Consider the following 18267-nt stretch of genomic DNA (forward strand, 5'->3'; position numbering starts at 1 on the left):
TAAACTTTTAAAATAAACACTGCAATAATAATTTCTTTCTGACATTCAATTAGAGGAAGATTTTAAATCGTAATTTTTTGTACGTACAATGTGAGTTGTTTGGAAGTAAATAAAATTGCAGTTCCTGAAAACAAAGCTTTAATAAATTTAGTAAATTTTGTAACCAAATCAAGTTTTGTTCTAAGCAGAAATATAAATGACTGCAAGCAGTTATGACTAACTTTTGGAAGAAACCGTTTAACTCAAGTAATCACAAGTATGATTCTAGTGATAATGCGGTGCAATCTTGATATGACTCATTACTTAATTGCAAATAACAAAATAATGTTGATTGCATATAATATCATGCTATAATAAGCCAAAATTACTTGTCACTGCTATGTCTCAATCTTGCATTTCGTGAAATCTTTTAGTACTTAATCAACATATTATTAAATATTGATTTTCGTCAAACTATATGTTTTACATAAATCGCAAGAAAAAGTAATCAATGCAGTTGATTTGGAGACTTATAATATCATTGTTTATTATTATGCTTACTTGATTGATAGCAATAAAGATGACACTTACTCATGAACCGCTGTTGATTTTCAAAATGATGTGTGTTCGATTCAATTAATACTCTCGTTTCCTTAAATGTTTTTTCTTTAAATTTTCCTCCTTTAATTTAATATTTGAATAAACAAGCTTCAATCTTTGTAATGACATTTATTTTTTCTTTTAGTTTTATTTTCTAAAATAAGCGATGAGAGAACCTACGGATGTTATGTTGGAAAGCATTCTTTATAGTACACATACTAAATATAATTTTAAAATGAATAGTCAATGATAAATAATTATCGCAAACAGATGTGAAAACAAAATGAGTATACATCAGTAATAACAAAAAATAAAACAATTCTAAGGCTTAAAACTTAAGTATAGAAAATGTGTAATATATGTAATCATCGTTATTCGTTTAAGCTATCAAAGAGAGAAAGTTTTCATAATGAACAATGTGTACAGGATTGCGCATAATACATTTTAATCAAGGTTTTACAGTGAACAGTCACCATTACCATTCATAATAATAACAATAATAATCATAGATTCATTTATACAAAAATCATTTGAAATTAGTCTTTATAAAATCTCACTTAACGTTTAAGTGATGAAAAATTGCTTTATCATAGCTTAACGAATCATAAGTTCAATCACCGTAAAAGTGTAATCAAATGCAGTGTAACTGAAAACAATTACCAATAACTTCTACAATGTAAAAAATTCTGGATCAAATTACGGTAAAAAGTTCCGGCACTCGGGGTGTCGGTACTTTTAAGTCGGTACTTACAGAATTTATCGTAAAATCACTGAATCACTGTAATTAAATAAATATTATTGAAACAATTATTGTCCAATATTTTATGGTAAGAATGGATTTTACGGTAAAATAGATTTTACGGATGATCCACCCAAAGTGCCAGTACTTTATACTGTAAGTTGATCCAGAATTCTTTAAAGTATTACAGAATTACAGAAATTGTTTTTAGTAATTTTTATTCTTTTTAACAAAAAGAATAAAAATTAATCGAAACAATTTTTACTTTCAACTGACAACTGAATTGCGTTTTATCATATTTGATCACCTTTTCTGTAAATGATTATAATGATTCCGAAATCTGTGATAATGATTTAATTATTTTTGCTTAATTAAATTCATTTACGGATAGATGTTTTTTTACAAGAATTCTAAATATACATATTGAGAATGATTATTATGAAAATTTTGCTTCACGTAGGAGTTTGTATTGAATTTTTTATTATTTAAATGAATAACTCAAAATCCAAAGCATTTTCTTTAAAAGTCTAATTTTTGGCATTTTTTTTAATCAACTAAAAATCATAAGCTAAATTAAAATTTTCCTAAATACAACAGAAATGACTTTTGTAATAAACATGCTGTTAAATAATTAAGTAAATCAGATGAAAAGTACACAAAAGTTATCATGTCTGTGCGAATGAAAAACGCTGCTATAAATTTTTTTAAACTTGTTTCATCCTTAAGTGCATTAATACAGAGGTTGTTGTATCATTCATATTTGTCATATATGAGTCTAAACTTATAGTTTTGGGACACTGTCATTAATTTTCGAATTTTTGTTTTTAAAATAATTCGTTTCAACCGTTCATTACCTTACTATAACTCTTTCTTTTTTAGATAAACAGCATGGCAAAAACTAGTATTTGTACTGACGGTTTTAATCCGTTTAAGATTTGGATGAATAACAAAGTAAAACCATTTTGTCAGCAAAACAACTTTAAGCTATCTTATACGCAGAGAAAATCTGTAAAAAGAACGGGAAATTTTTACGGTGAGCGGATAACGGATAAAAACAGAAAAAAATTTAGATTTTTCTTTAAACAGTTTTTTTTCTGTGAAAAATATTTTTTTCCTCTGAATTCACAGTTACTTTTACAGTGTCTAAAAATAATCATCGAAAACTTCAAAAAGCAAAAGGCTCGAAGTATAGTAAGTATAAGGGACATATTCTATAGTTTAATTTAAAATATTATTGTAAAACATTGTTAAACAATTAGAAACATTGTTGTTAAGACATTATAAATGAATGTTAATTGCTATTATAACATGACTGATGTTGTAATTGTCATTAAAATATAAAACACAGATTAATTGTTAATATAGCATTGTTAATGCGGCATTGTTAATTCTGCATACATTTTATAAAATATGGTGTATGATTTAAAGCTTATAAACTTTAGTCTTATTCTTTTTTACTATTTAGTAACTAATTATAAAAATAAATTTTTGTAATTAGTCACTTTAGAAAACTGCTAGAGCAAGTCCCTTAAAGTCCCACTCAATCATAAGAAAAATTAAAAATTTACAATTATTTTTGTTGTAGCCATATATTAAAACTGATTTTATAAAACACTTATAAAATCAGTTTTAATGTATGGTTACAGCAAAAATTCTCAATATTTGAAAAAAAAAGAGTCCTCAAAATTATGTTAGGTCGAGTTTGTGACAATGGTGTGTGGAGTAAAATATACAACTTTGAATTTTAGAAGTTGTGTAAAAATAATGACATCATAAAATCAATCACACTAAGCAGAATGAGATGGTCTGGAAAGTTTTCAATGCCACTATATATATAAAAAAGAGACCAAAAGACAGACCAAAGGGCAACTGTTTAAAACAAGACTTTACTCTATTTAAAGTAAAGTCTTTCCTGAAGTCTTTCCTTAAAGTAAAGTCCTGAAAAAGAGTAAACTGGAAAAAATTTCTAAAAAATACCAAGGCCTACCCTGAGCGGCCGTTCCATCGATGATGATGAGCTACTTAAGGATTAAATGTCTTCAGTAGGACTGGGCGATATAAGAAATTTTATATCGTGATGCATCCTCAGTTTTGCATCGCGATATAGCGATGTATCGCGATATAGTATTTTTGAATTTCATTTACTTGTAAAGCACAGAAAGTAGGATTTCTATCAAAACTTCAAACTCAGATTGATTGAAATCAATTTATGAATTTGAAGATATATATATGTTTTGCTAAAGAAATATATTAATGTTATATTTTCTAAAAATGATCGCGCAAATAACAAAAGAATTCTTAGCTTAAAAGTAAATAATAAAAAAAAAATTTAAAATTGAAATTTATTAATATAATATTTACCTAACAATATAGAAAGAAAATTTAAAAAATAAGTTCGTTAAAAATTATTTGCAGGCTTAAAACAAAGTGCCAAATAAATTTTTAAAATAAACGCTTTTAAAACAACCCTATTTTTTATCATTATTATTTCACATAAATAATTAAGTTAAATTGAATAATTACTGAATTCTGAACGAAAAAACAAAGTAAGGTTTAATATCTTGAAAATAAAAACAAAAGAATTATGATGTTCGATAATATATTTAACTGACAATATTGAAAGAAAATTAAAAAAACACGATTATACTCTCTAATAAAACGAAGTGCTAAATGATTAAAAAAAAAGAAAAGAAGAAGAAGTCGCAAACCTTACTAATTTTTTTAAATAAACAAAGTTGATTGACTTATGTCCAAATCCAAAAGAGGAAAAACAAGTTCTGTTATAATTTTATTTATAAAAACAAAAACAACTAAAGATTTATAAATTTAAAATCAGTAATAAAAACCCATTAAATTATTAGAAGTTTTATCCAAAAAGTTTTTAATAAATTAAAATAAAGTAAAAAATAGCCTAACAAATTTAATTACTTTGTAATTTAATTCTTTATGGGCACCTTAAATTAGATTTCCGATTGTAATAAATTCAATAATGTAAAAAATTACTTAAACATATAATATCAAAATTAATTTTCACATTTAAAAATAAAAATAAAAATTTGTTTTAGAAAAAATAATTTACCTAATTAATTAAGAAACACTTCTTTATATATTCTTTTCAATAATAGATTACGCTCAGAACAAGGCAACGACGGAGTCACAAAGTCCCACTGAAAATAATCTACAAGAAACGATATCAAGTCGCGACAAAGAAAAAGAAAAAAACTATGAGGCACGAAAACGAACATGCGAGATCACGATATATGTTCTCCACACTGATTCTGATTCTACCACTCATCAATCAAGGCCGTTTCAACATAACGAAACGAACATCGTCTTCCACAGCGCGAATTGGCATCGGAACGCAAAAGATGATCCTTGCGTGTCTTGTATCGCTATATCGTATATCGCTATATCGTTCGTCTTCTTTACTCGACGGCTTAAATCAGATTTCTGATGCATCGCCTGGAACGAAAGTCGCTGTATCGGCCTGCCGATATAGGCGTTAAATCGATTTGTCGCGATATATCGATTTATAGCCCAGTCCTAGTCGTCAGAAAAGGATTCTTTGAAAAACGCACTTTTAGAAGATCCTAGTTTGCAATATTGAGAATTTTCTTTGTGGAACAAGATATAATTAAATATATTTTTAGTTGTAAACTAATGCAAAGTGATGTATATCTAACTGTGCAATATTTTAAAATTGACAAAAGCATATTATATACATTTACACAATTCATAGCGCTTTAATTTATTACATAAAAATGGGCTTATCGTACTTTAAAACTTTTTTGCTTATCAAAATAACTTTTTCTGATTCATAAATTCGTAGTATCGACGTTACCGTTATCATACACTATGCAGGGCATTTCGCAATCGCCACCCTTACTGTACCGGCAGGGAAGAGTTAAAAGAGGATTAGCAGAAACGCCACCAAACTCAATCAGCCAATAAACTTGTCCTGATTTTTTTTTTTTTTCATCCTCTTTTTATTTTCGTCAGCAGTGATTCGACATATTTCGATAACGTTTTTCAAACCTCGTACAAAAATACTCATTTGCAACAGCATACGTACATACTTTTTTAACTTCCTTCTCAACAAGAATTCCAAATATATCAAAGGTGATCACCGATACTACTGATATGCAATTTTTTTGTTACGTTATTTAGTGGTACTTTTCTACATAAATGCATCACATGTCTAAAATAGAGAACATATTTTACTACTCTTCTGCAATATGTTCCTTATGTTCATATTTAATAAAATGTTGATATAATTATTAAATTATTATCCATGTTTATGTTTACTTAAAAATTTAAGACAATATTGCTTTTCTTTTACCCAATTTAGAGAAAATAATTTAGAAATCTTTATGAATGCTTACTTATTTTATNACGTCAAGCGCTCAGGTATCATGACTTTGATTCAGGTATCATATCATAATTCAGGTATCATTCCTTCTATGTCATTTTGATTTATGTTGCTAAGTTAACTTTCAAAAAATTCTATGGCTGGCAACAGCATTTATATTTTTTATGTTGTTTATTTTAATTTCTTTTAAAATTCGTTCTTTTTTTAGCGAAATGTTTTTTAACCTAACAGAATTCTTTGCCGACTGTTCTCTGTATATATGAGGAAAATAAAGTAAATTAATTAATTCCTAATTGAGTTTAAATTAAATATTATCATGTTTTTAGGGCATCAATCTGAATTGAACAACCTTATAATGCTCACTCTGGTTATTGTTTCCGTTTTTAAAAGCGCTATATGTTGAGCCAGTTTAAATTAAATAATATCATGTTTTTAGGGCATGAATCTGAATTGAACAACCTGATAATGCTCACTCTGGTTATTGTTTCCGTTTTTAAAAGCACTATATGTTGAGCCACCTCAACTAGATTTGCCATGTGACATTTTTAGCAGCAATCATTGGTCGATTTTCTAACGTTGCCATTCGGGGAGTTGTAATGAGGGTTTTTTTTGGTGCCGTGTAAGCGAAATATATATATAGATGGTGCATGATTTAAAGCTTATAAACTTTAGTCTTATTCTTTTTTACTATTTAGAAACTAATTATAAAAGTTTTTTTAAAATTAGTTACTTTAGGAAACTGCTAGAACAAAAGCCCCTTAAAGTCCCACTCAATCATAAGAAAAATTAAAACTTCACAATTATTTTTGTTGTAACCATATATTAATACTGATTTTGTAAAACACTTATAAAATCAGTTCTAATATATGGCTACAACAAAAAATTTCAATATTTGAAAAAAAAGAGTCCTCAAAATTATGTTAGGTCGAATTTGTGACAATGGTGTGTGGAGTAAAAGATACAACTTTGAGTTACAGAAGTTGTGTAAAAATAATGACATCATAAAATCAATCAGACTAAGCAGAATGAGATGGTCTGGAAAGCTTTCAATGCCACTATATATATAAAAAAAAGAGGCCGAAAGACAGACCAAAGGACAACTGTTTAAAACAAGACTTGACTCTATTTAAAGTTAAAATTAGAGGAGAGTTGCCTGAAAAAGAGTAAAGTGGAAAAATTTTCTAAAAAAATACCATGACCCACCCTGAGCTGCCGTGCCGACAATGATGATGAATTACTTAAGGATTAAATGTCTTCAGAAAACGATTCTTTGAGAAAAGCATTTTAAGAAGATCCTAGTTTGCAATATTAAGGATTTTCTTTATGGAATATGATATAATTAAACATATTTTTAGTTGTAAACTAATGTAAAGTGATGTATATCTAACTGCGCAATATTTTAGAATTTACAAAAGCATGTTATATACATTTACACAACTCATAGCACTTTAATTTATTACGTAAAAATGGTCTTATCATACTTTTAAGCTTTTTTGCTTATCAAAATAACTTTTTCTGATTTATAAATTCGTGGAATCAACGTTGCCGTTATTATACACTATGCAGGGCATTTCGCAATCGCCACCCTTACTGAACTGGCAGGGAAGAGTTAAAAGACGATTAGCAGAAACACCACCAAACTCAATCAGCTAATAAACTTGTCCTGATTTTTTTTATTTTCATCCTCTTTTTATTTTCATCAGCAGTGATTTGACATATTTCGATAACGTTTATCAAACCTCGATTAAAAATACTCATTTGCAACCGCATACGTGTATACTTTTTTAACTTCCTTCTCAACAAGAATTCCAAATATATCAAAGGTGATCAGTACGAACCGATATTACTGATATGCAATTTTTTTGTTACGTTATTTAGTGGTATTCTTCTACATAAATGCATCACATGCCTAAAATAGAGAACATATTTTACTACTCTTCTGCAATATGTTCCTTACGTTTATATTTAATAAAATGCTTATATTTAATAAAATGTTTATATTTAATAAAATGCTTATATTTAATAAAATTTTGATATAATTATTAAATTATTACCCATGTTTATGTTTACTTAAAAATTTAAGACAATATTGCTTTTCTTTTACCCAATTTAGAGAAAATAATTTAGAAATCTTTATGAATGCTTACTTATTTTATTGAATGCCTCATCTTTCGAGTAAATCAAGTGTTAGAGTTATTATTTTTTTCATTTATTGTAGGGATTAGGAAAAAGCTATAATATTTTTTGATACTTGCTCTTTTTGTTTAGAAACACTTCCACTTTTCTTATTAATACGAGAATTTTTAAGAACATAAGGAAGATTTCTCCTGTGGACATACAAAAATTATTTCAACAATTTCTGCAATCTTGTTTTACAGTCAAATTTTAAACATTATTTAATTTAATATTTTGTTAGGTGTCTTTTAATTTTGCAGCAACTTAAAATTACTTATAGTTCGATTATAAATGGCAATTAATTTATTTTATAAAAATCTGGGCGAAATATTTCTTAGTAATGTAATTAAATTTCTGTGATAATTTCAGAATGATCATATAAATTTTTGAAAGATTTGAAAAAGCATAAATGCAAGTCTCATTTTTTTCCTAAAGGTTTCTAAATATTGTTTTCAACTTCCTGAATTTCCACTATAAATTATTCTACTTTATATCCGGGGTTGAATAGCAAACAATATTTTTTTGGAAGGAAGGAAGGGGGTTTGCAACTATCAATATCCAACTCCTCAGCCTTGTAATCTTGAACCCAACCCAGAAAACATGGGAACTCCTAGATCAAGTAATAGGAGACACTAGCCTTCGTAGGAACTTATTTGGTGGAACTAACTCGACTTTGTGTTACATGGAGAAGAAAACCACGGAAATCTACTGCAGTTACCCCGGTTTACAAGGGGATTGTAATCCTTGATCATTCAATATATTTTACGTCAGCACTTGGTTGTTGCAAACTGGGAGCAGAACTCATGCTGACCAGCTGTCGCTGGGATTCGAACGTGAGCCACCTCATTGGGAGGCGCCACCGCGAGTTACCACGGATCAAAGCTAAATATTATTTTTATAACCGTCGTTGAACAGTTGACCCACTTTTGGATTTACGACTACTAATGTTTAACTAAGTAGCCTTTCAATTTTGAACACACTCCAGACGACAAAGGAACTCCTGGATCAAGTATTGGGTGAAATTTGCCTTCAAGGATGACTTTTTGATGGAACTAACTTGCCTTTGCGTGACATGGAAAGAAAACCCCCGAAAACCTCCCACTGTTAGCCTGGCGGCAAGGTGACTCTTGCCCCTGATCTGTCTACCAGTGTGGATATTTTACGTCAGCACTGTGGTCGGTGCGACCCGGGAGCGAATTTCGTATCTCATCTCTATCTCGCAGAAATATTTTATTGCCTACATCGAAAACTTGATATTTTTCCCGAAAAACACTTTCTAGGACAATTTTCTTCGAGCATCCCAACTTAGCTTTTAAAAAATTTGATTTTCTGCTTTATTTGAAAGGAATTATTATAGTTCTTTCTTAAAATGCATTGTTACTGAAAATCCATTCATCCATGTCTTGTTCAAAACAATAAAAAATGACATTAAAAATAACACTTTTTAAATTAGAAGCTAGAAATTGTCCATTAACACTTTTCATTAAGCGCAGTAAGAGATATAAATGCCAATTAAACTAATCATTAAAACTTAACATCATAAGAGGGGATGCTTTGGCACGATGATACCATATCACGATGATGATACTACATGATACCATAGACAAGCAAATCATTTCCAAAGTATTCAATTTGTGCTTAAAGGTGCATATAGCCAATAGAGGAAGGAAGTAAGGATATTCCGCTTTGATAGGAAAAAAATCATTAAACAAAGATCATTAAAAACGTAGAAAAAATTGGGAAGTAATCGACACTTCTTCAGCTATTGTGGAATATGAAGAAAAAAAAATAACAGTAAATAAGGTTCCGTTAACTTCATTGAAGTATTTAAATATCGAGTTTTTTTAAATAAGCAGTCATTCGTTATTGGAAATTCGATGAAGAAAGTTCTTGGCGTGGTAGAATACGTGAAATTTAAATTTATTGGCAAATTCAAATGTATCTTTAAGTGTTGTTCTTTTTAGCAAGTAAGTTCTTTCAGTTAACTCTAAATAAGAATGAAATAAGCATTTTTTTTAAAAATAAATAACTATGAGTTCTTTAATAAATTATTATATTAATTAATCTCAATTATTCGTTTCATGATAACTATAAATATTTTGTTGTGATTGCTAGAAAATATAATTTATGTCCTCAGTATTATAGCCTAAATTTCAATCTGCATTTTAAATGTATCATTAAGTATTTTTTTTATTTATCCAAATATTTACTTTAGTTTGTTGATGATTTTAGATGGTAAAAAAACTGCAGTAGAATTTATAAAGAGTTGTACTATATAGTTCTTAAATTTGCTATTATTGAAAACTTATGCTCTCCATATCCTAGTCTTATAACAGATTAAGGGTGAAATTTGTCCATGATAGTAAATATGTAATCCAATCTAAAAACCACTGCAAAAAAACTTTTTAATATACAGAAGAAAAAAAAGAACTATCTGCTGGCGTGCCAGTATAAAAACGTTTACTTCACAGATAATTACTGTTACTTAAAAACGGTTGCCTGTTTTTTTGGGTAGATAATTATTGTTATTTTAACAAATTCTGTAATTTTAGCAAAAAAAAACTCTATTAAAAAATTATATCAGTATCATAGTTGGTGTGGGCAAAGTATTTTTCTAACAAATTCGAACCCGGATCACATTTTTGAGGAACGAGCGCTCTGACCCCTAAGCCACGATAACTTTAGGATTTGGTTATGAAAAAAAAAAATCTTAAACTATCTTTATTTAAAAAGTCTTACTTATTGAAATCAGATTTAAGTGTAAAAATGTTTACAACTATAGATGCCCACCTTCATAAAAATGTCTGGCAATTTAAATTACTGAAAAATTATGTCTGAGGATAAATAATAATCAGGTAGAGTATCAATTTGTCAAAAAAGTGGAATAGCAATTTTATTTATACAATGTTTAAAGCCATAAAATAATTACTCAAAAGTAAGAGCAGGTCTAGAAAATAATTGTAAAATGATTCTAAAAATAGGGGATTAGGATGAAAAACAAAAAAACTGTTTTGAGAAAAACAATTTTAAACTGTCAAATATACGGAAAAAGTCTGTAAAAAACGTGTGTTTTTTAACCGGGTAACGATTAAAAACAGATAAATCTGTATTTATCTTTAAGAAGTTTTTTAGTGTGAAAAACATGTTTTTCGTTGAAAAATTTACAGTTATTTCTTGCAGTGACATAAGTCTAAATATATCAAATGCATTTCTTTTTATAGAGTTGATATTTTTTAATAAATCATAGTTAGGGCTTTTCCAATAAATTGTTCTAATTCCTTAAAAATATATTCCCTTTAAAAAAAAAAAAAAGGTCCTTCAAAATTGTTTTAAAATTATCTTACTATTCACATTATTCTTTGTTTTAATTTTTATGGTTAATATTTAAATTTTATTGAGACTATAGTTACTTTTCCTGCATTTGTTTTTGAATTAAAAAGACATTAATTTGAAATAAATTATTTAGGGAACAGATTCAGAATATTTCAGCTTAATATTTACTCGTCAATGTAAATTCATCTTTGAAGGCTGTTTCCTTTACGAAGTGAATACATTTGGTCAAATAACGAAAAGGATTTAAAAGAGAATAATAAAAATATTAATAAACAAATTCTGAAACAATAATATAAGCAATAATGAAAACAATAAACAAAATAAAAATAATTTATTTTTAAATAAAAATATTAAAAAACGATAAAACAATAATAGAAACCACAGAAAACAATAAAAAACGATAAAAACACTCTATTTTTAGTTATTTTTAGTATATTTGGAGATCATGTTTGGACACTCCAAATTTGTATTACCTGGTATTATTTTATTTAAGATGTTAGTAACATATGTTTCTAATACATGTTTCTGTGGAAATTTAAAAAAAAAAAAAGGTTTTCGAATGTGGTTTTAACCCTGGTAGCAGTATTCAATCTGCAATAGAAACTTCAAATAATTGGAATTTGTTTGCTAACTTAACACAGTCAGATAGAGATTATTACTGTAAAAATTAGGCTTAATCTAACATGTGTACAGCAAAATTAGCACATTCATGACTTTCGTGAAAACTTTCGTGAAAAATTCGTTGTTTTAATTAAACTTTTTATACAGTTTTAAAAGAATGGAATAATAGAGTAATTGAAAGTTAAAAAATAGAATAGGTTCCTATACAGTTAAACAAATAAAGTGAGCTTTCAAAAATTAAAAATTAATTTTTTAAATATTTCTAGTTTTTTTTTTCTTCAAATTATTCGGAATTTGTGGAAGTCATCACTCTCCATTTGCTTTAATATCTACAGATTAGAAATAAAACCTAAACTAGATACCAAGTGAATTAATAATTTTTCCGCATCCCTTATCAGTGACCATTTAGGCCTTTAATTTGAGAGGGGGGAAAAATCTTCAGGTGCTGTGACAATTTTTATTTTCAAAATCTGAGATGAAAAATAATTTGCAGGTGCTCCCCTAATCTGAAGAGCCCGCTGTCGTGCTGGAGGATTTCTGTTACGGAGATATAACTACAGTTTCGATTAAGGAAAAATCTTAATTTTAATACTCTGCAAATTATCTAAATCTTAATCATAAGATTAAGATTCAGATAATTTGCAGAGTAAACGCAATTGCACACTTAGTTAAGACTTTAACATAGGTCTAAAAAAATGAAAAAGAATAATATTTCAACAATTTCGATGTGCAATTAGGCACTGTATTTAATTAACTTCACGTTAATTAACATTCTAACACGATCAGCAGGTCATATGTGTAGGTGTTCATGATCTTCTTCTTGAAGTACAAGAACCCAATTGTAATAAAAAAATAAGTTTTCTACTAAGAATCAAGATTAATGGAGAAATGGTACTAATTTATTGAGGATAAATGTAAAAAAAAAACGCCATTGCTGTTATAAACGCCAATGGTAATTAATTTTGGTAATAGTAGTTACCAATTGAAGTAAAATTATAAGGTATGTCTTAAAAGACAAATTTAATAGAAAACCCGCACTAATTCGTTTAAGAGCACACACTGTGGAACAAAAATCATTTTTCGCGGTCAAAAATTAAAAAAATGAAGTTACAAGAAAAAAAAATCTCAATATGGTTTTTTGTAGTAAAATGTCCAAGGAATATGACGGTGTATTTTGTTTTTTTGGTTTATTAATGGAAATAGCAATTAAGTGGAAACAAAGTCGAAATGAAAAAAAATTAAATTTTTCAGTTAAATTTTTATTAATATGATAAATCCTTATAGTAAATAAAAATATAAAAACTATGCATGATTTATACATAAATGTATATCTTAGATATATATGAATTCACTATTTTTCTAAATACTATTAAATACTATTTTTCTAAATATTATACAGAGCCATTTCCCTATTTCTGCCCTGTACAATGAAATTGTAACTTTAGGGTGCTCTATAAAAAAAGCCTTACGTTGCCGAGGTAAAAAAAAAAAGTGTACATTTGTTTGGTATTATTTACTCAAGAACTAAAAAAAAATTAGCTGCGAGTATTTGCGAATTTGGCTGATATATCGATTTTTATAATTCATGTCATTTTGATAATAATGATAAAATTAATGAAAAAATTATAAAAATAAACTTGAGATTATTATTTTTGTTATAAAATTTTCAAAATTCTTTATATCTAGCAAAACAGATTCATTATTTTTTTTAAATTCAATAATAGAATTTGTAATTAACAATCTTAAATATTTTGATTCAATATATTTAGTTTAAATTTGTTTTGATAAATATTTGCGATTTTACATCCTTTACTTTATTTATTAAAATTATTAACCACAATAAATTTGTAATCAAAGATCTCAAAAACTACTAGTAAATAATTTTTATTTATTTATTGACAATTTTTTCAGTAATCATCCGCTATTTTGGATCCGCCATTTTGTTTTTTTGAAATTTTGACTTCATATTTGAAATCAGCGACACAAAAAACCTATAGGTGATCAATTTGAACATTGAAGTTAATTTTCTAATTTTGGCCGCATTTTTTTGATTTTGTCCCACTGTGGCACATAAAGAATCGCCTAACAATTATTGACCTCAATAATGAATAATCAGTTTTGGTGATAGGTACTAATTAAAATTTAAAAAAATAAATGCTATACACTAAAAAGCAAATTAATGGCGAAAATGTATTTAGCTATTATAGAGAACCGTTAAAATTCGCCATACTATTATAGACACCAAGGATGCTTAATTTTGGCAGTGGTCACTACTAGCATTGTAATATAACGTGTATCAAATACACTATTATATAAGTACAAAGTATTTTATGAGTAAATTTGGCCCCTGTTACAGCTGCACCAAAACTGAGCATTTTATGACAGATACTGCGGAAATAGGTTTCTTAAGACTGATCGGAGATATAAGGAAGGGAGGAAGTTGTTTTTGTGGTAAATTTTGAATATAAGTTGTCAGACGAAACTGAATGCAGTTAATGTTTATTTTGATGGAATGAACTACTAAACATGTTTTTTGATTAATCTAATAGCGTAAATTCAACCAGCATATAATAAAAAAATCAGTATTGCTTAACTAGAGGCGATCATGCGCAAAACTGAAAGGCAATTAAAAAATTTAAATTCATTTTAAATGTTAAAATTAATATTTGTTGCCCTTCACGGTTGTTTTTCACTAAATTATTAACAAAGAAAATTCAACTGTTCAAAAAAAAGTTTTAACTATATACTCAGTATCATTTGGCATAAAAACTGATGCAATTGATCACGACCAATACATGATAGTCAAGTTTAACAGTAAATCAAACTATTTTCTCAATGAATTGACTCTTCAGAATATAGTTCAAATTTTTTATTTCAATTTACTTCAAACTATTTATTTATTTGTGCATTTTAGAATTTTTAAATGATGGGTCAATCTATTTTCAGTATTTGAAAGAAAAATTTTAAAAAAATTTTCTAGTATAGAAGAGCCTTCCGTCTTCTGCCAACTTGTTAGTCACACCTCTAATAGAAATAATAAACTGAATGAGACATGTCTGAACTGTTTTAGATATTTTTCTCTGACAGTCACACCGAAAAATTTCATTTAAAATTTTCATCAATGTTCATTATCATTTCATTTCGTTTTATATTTTAAAGCAAGTGAGTACGTTTCTTTCAGTACGTATAAGTTAACATAATTTATATGATCTTTGATACTATATGAAACTTTATGATTAGTTAAACTATCATTTTTCAGGAAGAAAAATGAAAGTATTTAGAGACTGGATTGATTTAAAACTACTTCTTATTGCATTCATTGTATACGAAACATCTGAAGCATGCTGCCACTATTATCCTGTTTATTACCCGGTTCATGTAGGAGGGTAAGTAAGAAAACTGAAAAAATTACAGAACTATTTAAACTTATTAATTTCTATTTTTCAAGAAAAATTTGATTTATTTTTGGATTTTGACATTAGGATATGTTTGTTAAAGATAATTAATGTACAAAAAATATGCATATTTTAGTGGAAAAGAACATATTGTTGTTCACACTACAAGTGATCACCACCATCATCATCAACATGGACATCATCATGGTCATCATCATGGGCATCACCACGGTCATCACCATGGGCACCATCATGGGCATCATCATAAACACGGTCATCACCATGGACATCATCATCAACACGGTCATCATCATGGACATCATCACCACCACGGTCATCATCATGGACATCACCATGGACATCATCATGGACATCACCATGGACACCATCATGGACATCATCATCACCACGGACACCATCATGGTCACCATCATCACCATGGACATCATCACGGCCACCACCACGGTCATCATCACGGTCATCACCATGGTCATCATCACGGTCATCATCATGGACATCATCACGGCCATCATCACGGTCATCATCATGGTCATCACCATGGACATCATCACGGCCATCATCACGGTCATCATCATGGTCATCATCACGGGCATCATCATGGACATCATCATCAAAATGATCATCATCATGGGCACCACCACGGTCATCACCATGGTCACCATCATCATGGGCATCATTAATAAACATTAGCTCTTAATACAAATACTTAAATGCTGTTCTCTTACAATCTCATGGATAAAGAAGTATTGCAATAATTTCTTAAGGAGCCTCACTGATGGATGCATATGGACGAGGACCTTCAATTCATACTTGAAATTTATGTCCATGTACTGGAGTTTTTAAAATAATATGAAAGAATGATCGATAAAAAATAAATCGGAATTCCACTAAGTGACTATAAATAGCATCAGTCAACATTCAGAGGAAAATTTCAACCTTTTCCAGATTGGTTTTTCTCGTTAGCATATACAGAGGTTGGACAAAATAATGGAAATACTTCTATACTAGCACAATTCTTCATCTTTATCAAAATACAATAAGAAAATAATTTTATAAATTTAGAAGTGTTTAGTTCCTGCAATTTTTCATAATTATTACTGAAATTTGACGCTTTATATTGGTTTGAGGGGCCGACAATAAATTACAAACGGAAAATAATGTTTTGAACACCCTACGCCAAAAAATGTACAATAAATTTGTAGCTTGTAACAATTATTTCAGTTATTAATATGCGATAATTACAGAAAATTTCGTAAAGTTAGCTTAAATACTTATAGAGATATGGACATTTTTGTAAAAAACTAATATTTTTTTGCCTTACGATTTTTTTCTACAACTTTAGAAATATTCAATAAAATTAAACAAAATTTTTGTAGCAATTTAAAATTAATCACAAAATTATAGTTTTAAATATTGATAAAAATATGTTTAAAACTGTGTAAAGTATTAGCGTAGTTCTTTTATACTGCACATGAGCAGAAAAATTAAAAAAAAAAATTTTATCATAATTTTGTAGCTAATTGTATTTGGCAAAATATATCAAAATAAGGGTTTTTCCACAAATTTCATTTTGTACAATTAAACAAGATTTATTAAAAAGGACACCGGTCATTGCTGGGGATCATCCCTCATAAAAGTATCTTATCCTTCGGATGTCTTCTTTCCTTATAATATCATATTTCGGTGTATGAACGTATATTGTAAGTTATTATCATTTGTTATTTAATTTCGCATTATGCTACAAAATTATATTCGTAAAAAGCTCTTATCATATTGAGCATACTTTTAAAAAGTACAAAAACTATTATGAAAACTGCTTGAAACTTTTTAAATTTTTAAGAAATTCAAATCAGATTTTTTTAATTAATTGCCATATGCAATTCACTACAAAAGTATGAAAAACAATTTTAATTATTTCTACGCATGCGTAGTATAAAACAAATTAATTACTTATACATTGCACAGTTTTCAAAAAAAATTTTTAAATTTTAAAGCAAAAGTTTTGTAATAAATTTAAAATTGCTCTAAAAAAATTTTTAATTTCATTTAATTTTTCAAAGTTGTAGCAAAAAACGTAAGACAAAAAAAAATTAGTTTTTTATAAAATTGTCCAAATTTACTTGAATATTTAAGCTAGACTTACAAAATTTTCTGCAATTATTGCATGCAATAACCAAAATAATTGTTACAAGTTACAAATCTATTGCTACATTTTTCAACATAGGGTGTCCAAAAGTACTATTTTCCGCTTGTAATTTATTGTCGGTCCCTCAAGACTCTAAAAGCTTCAAACAACATTGACATATATGAGAAATCGCATGATCTAAACACTTCAAAAGTTACAAAATGATTCTTTAAATGTTTCTTGAGAAATATGAAAAAATATATCAGTCTTGAAGTGGCCCCATCATTCTACCCAACTCCTGTATTTAATTGGTTGCCGTAAAAAATTATCTAGTATTATTTTAAAACTAAACATCCAAGCTATTAACGTTTTAAAAAACAGTTTTATTTAATTCAAAGCATATTTCGAACTTATTAAACTTTAATAGCAAAAGTAGAAAAATTCAAATTTAAATCAAAATCAAAAGTTTATTTTGATACCTTATGCTTCTAGAGTTGTTAAATAAATTTTTTAAACGTTGTATTTCTGCTCTTTTTTTATAATTTTATTTATTACTAATATTCCTTTTCAGTTATGTTCCTTATTTCCAAAATTCTTTTAGTTTAAAGGTGAGGAAACTGCACAATTTTGAGTGTTAGTTTATTACTAAATTAAATGTACATTTTAGCACCTAAATCAAATCAGTTACATTTTTCAAATAGTGAGTAAATTATCGAAAATTTTAATACAGCAATTAGATTATTAATTTGACGTAATTTACACGTTTTAATCACTTCGTTTAATGCACTGACTAAAAAAAGGATGATTCAAACACCACCTATGGGACACCTCGAAGAAACACACCTATAGAAACACCAAAAAGCACGGCAATTTTTACAGAAGAGCTTTGATAGCGATGTTGGTAAAATTA

The 18267-nt window shown here is 27.9% G+C and overlaps 2 protein-coding genes across 2 annotated transcripts in view; both read right to left on the reverse strand.

Moving 5' to 3' along the window:
• LOC107456278 (cytosolic carboxypeptidase 1) overlaps nt 1-18267 on the reverse strand; it is a 169935-nt gene that overhangs the window by 105681 nt on the left and 45987 nt on the right. The window lies entirely within an intron of this gene.
• Nucleotides 15374-15919, reverse strand: LOC139425256 (prostatic spermine-binding protein-like). Its single transcript, XM_071179210.1, has one exon. The coding sequence runs from the start codon at nt 15917-15919 to the stop codon at nt 15374-15376; it is 546 nt and encodes a 181-aa protein (XP_071035311.1).

Source organism: Parasteatoda tepidariorum, chromosome 3 (assembly GCF_043381705.1).
Source record: "Parasteatoda tepidariorum isolate YZ-2023 chromosome 3, CAS_Ptep_4.0, whole genome shotgun sequence".
NCBI classification, from domain to species: Eukaryota; Metazoa; Arthropoda; class Arachnida; order Araneae; family Theridiidae; genus Parasteatoda; species Parasteatoda tepidariorum.

Bases quoted from the DNA above. Each gene is read 5' to 3' on its own strand.
- LOC139425256 (XM_071179210.1), bottom strand. From the start codon at position 15,919: ATGTTTATTAATGATGCCCATGATGATGGTGACCATGGTGATGACCGT.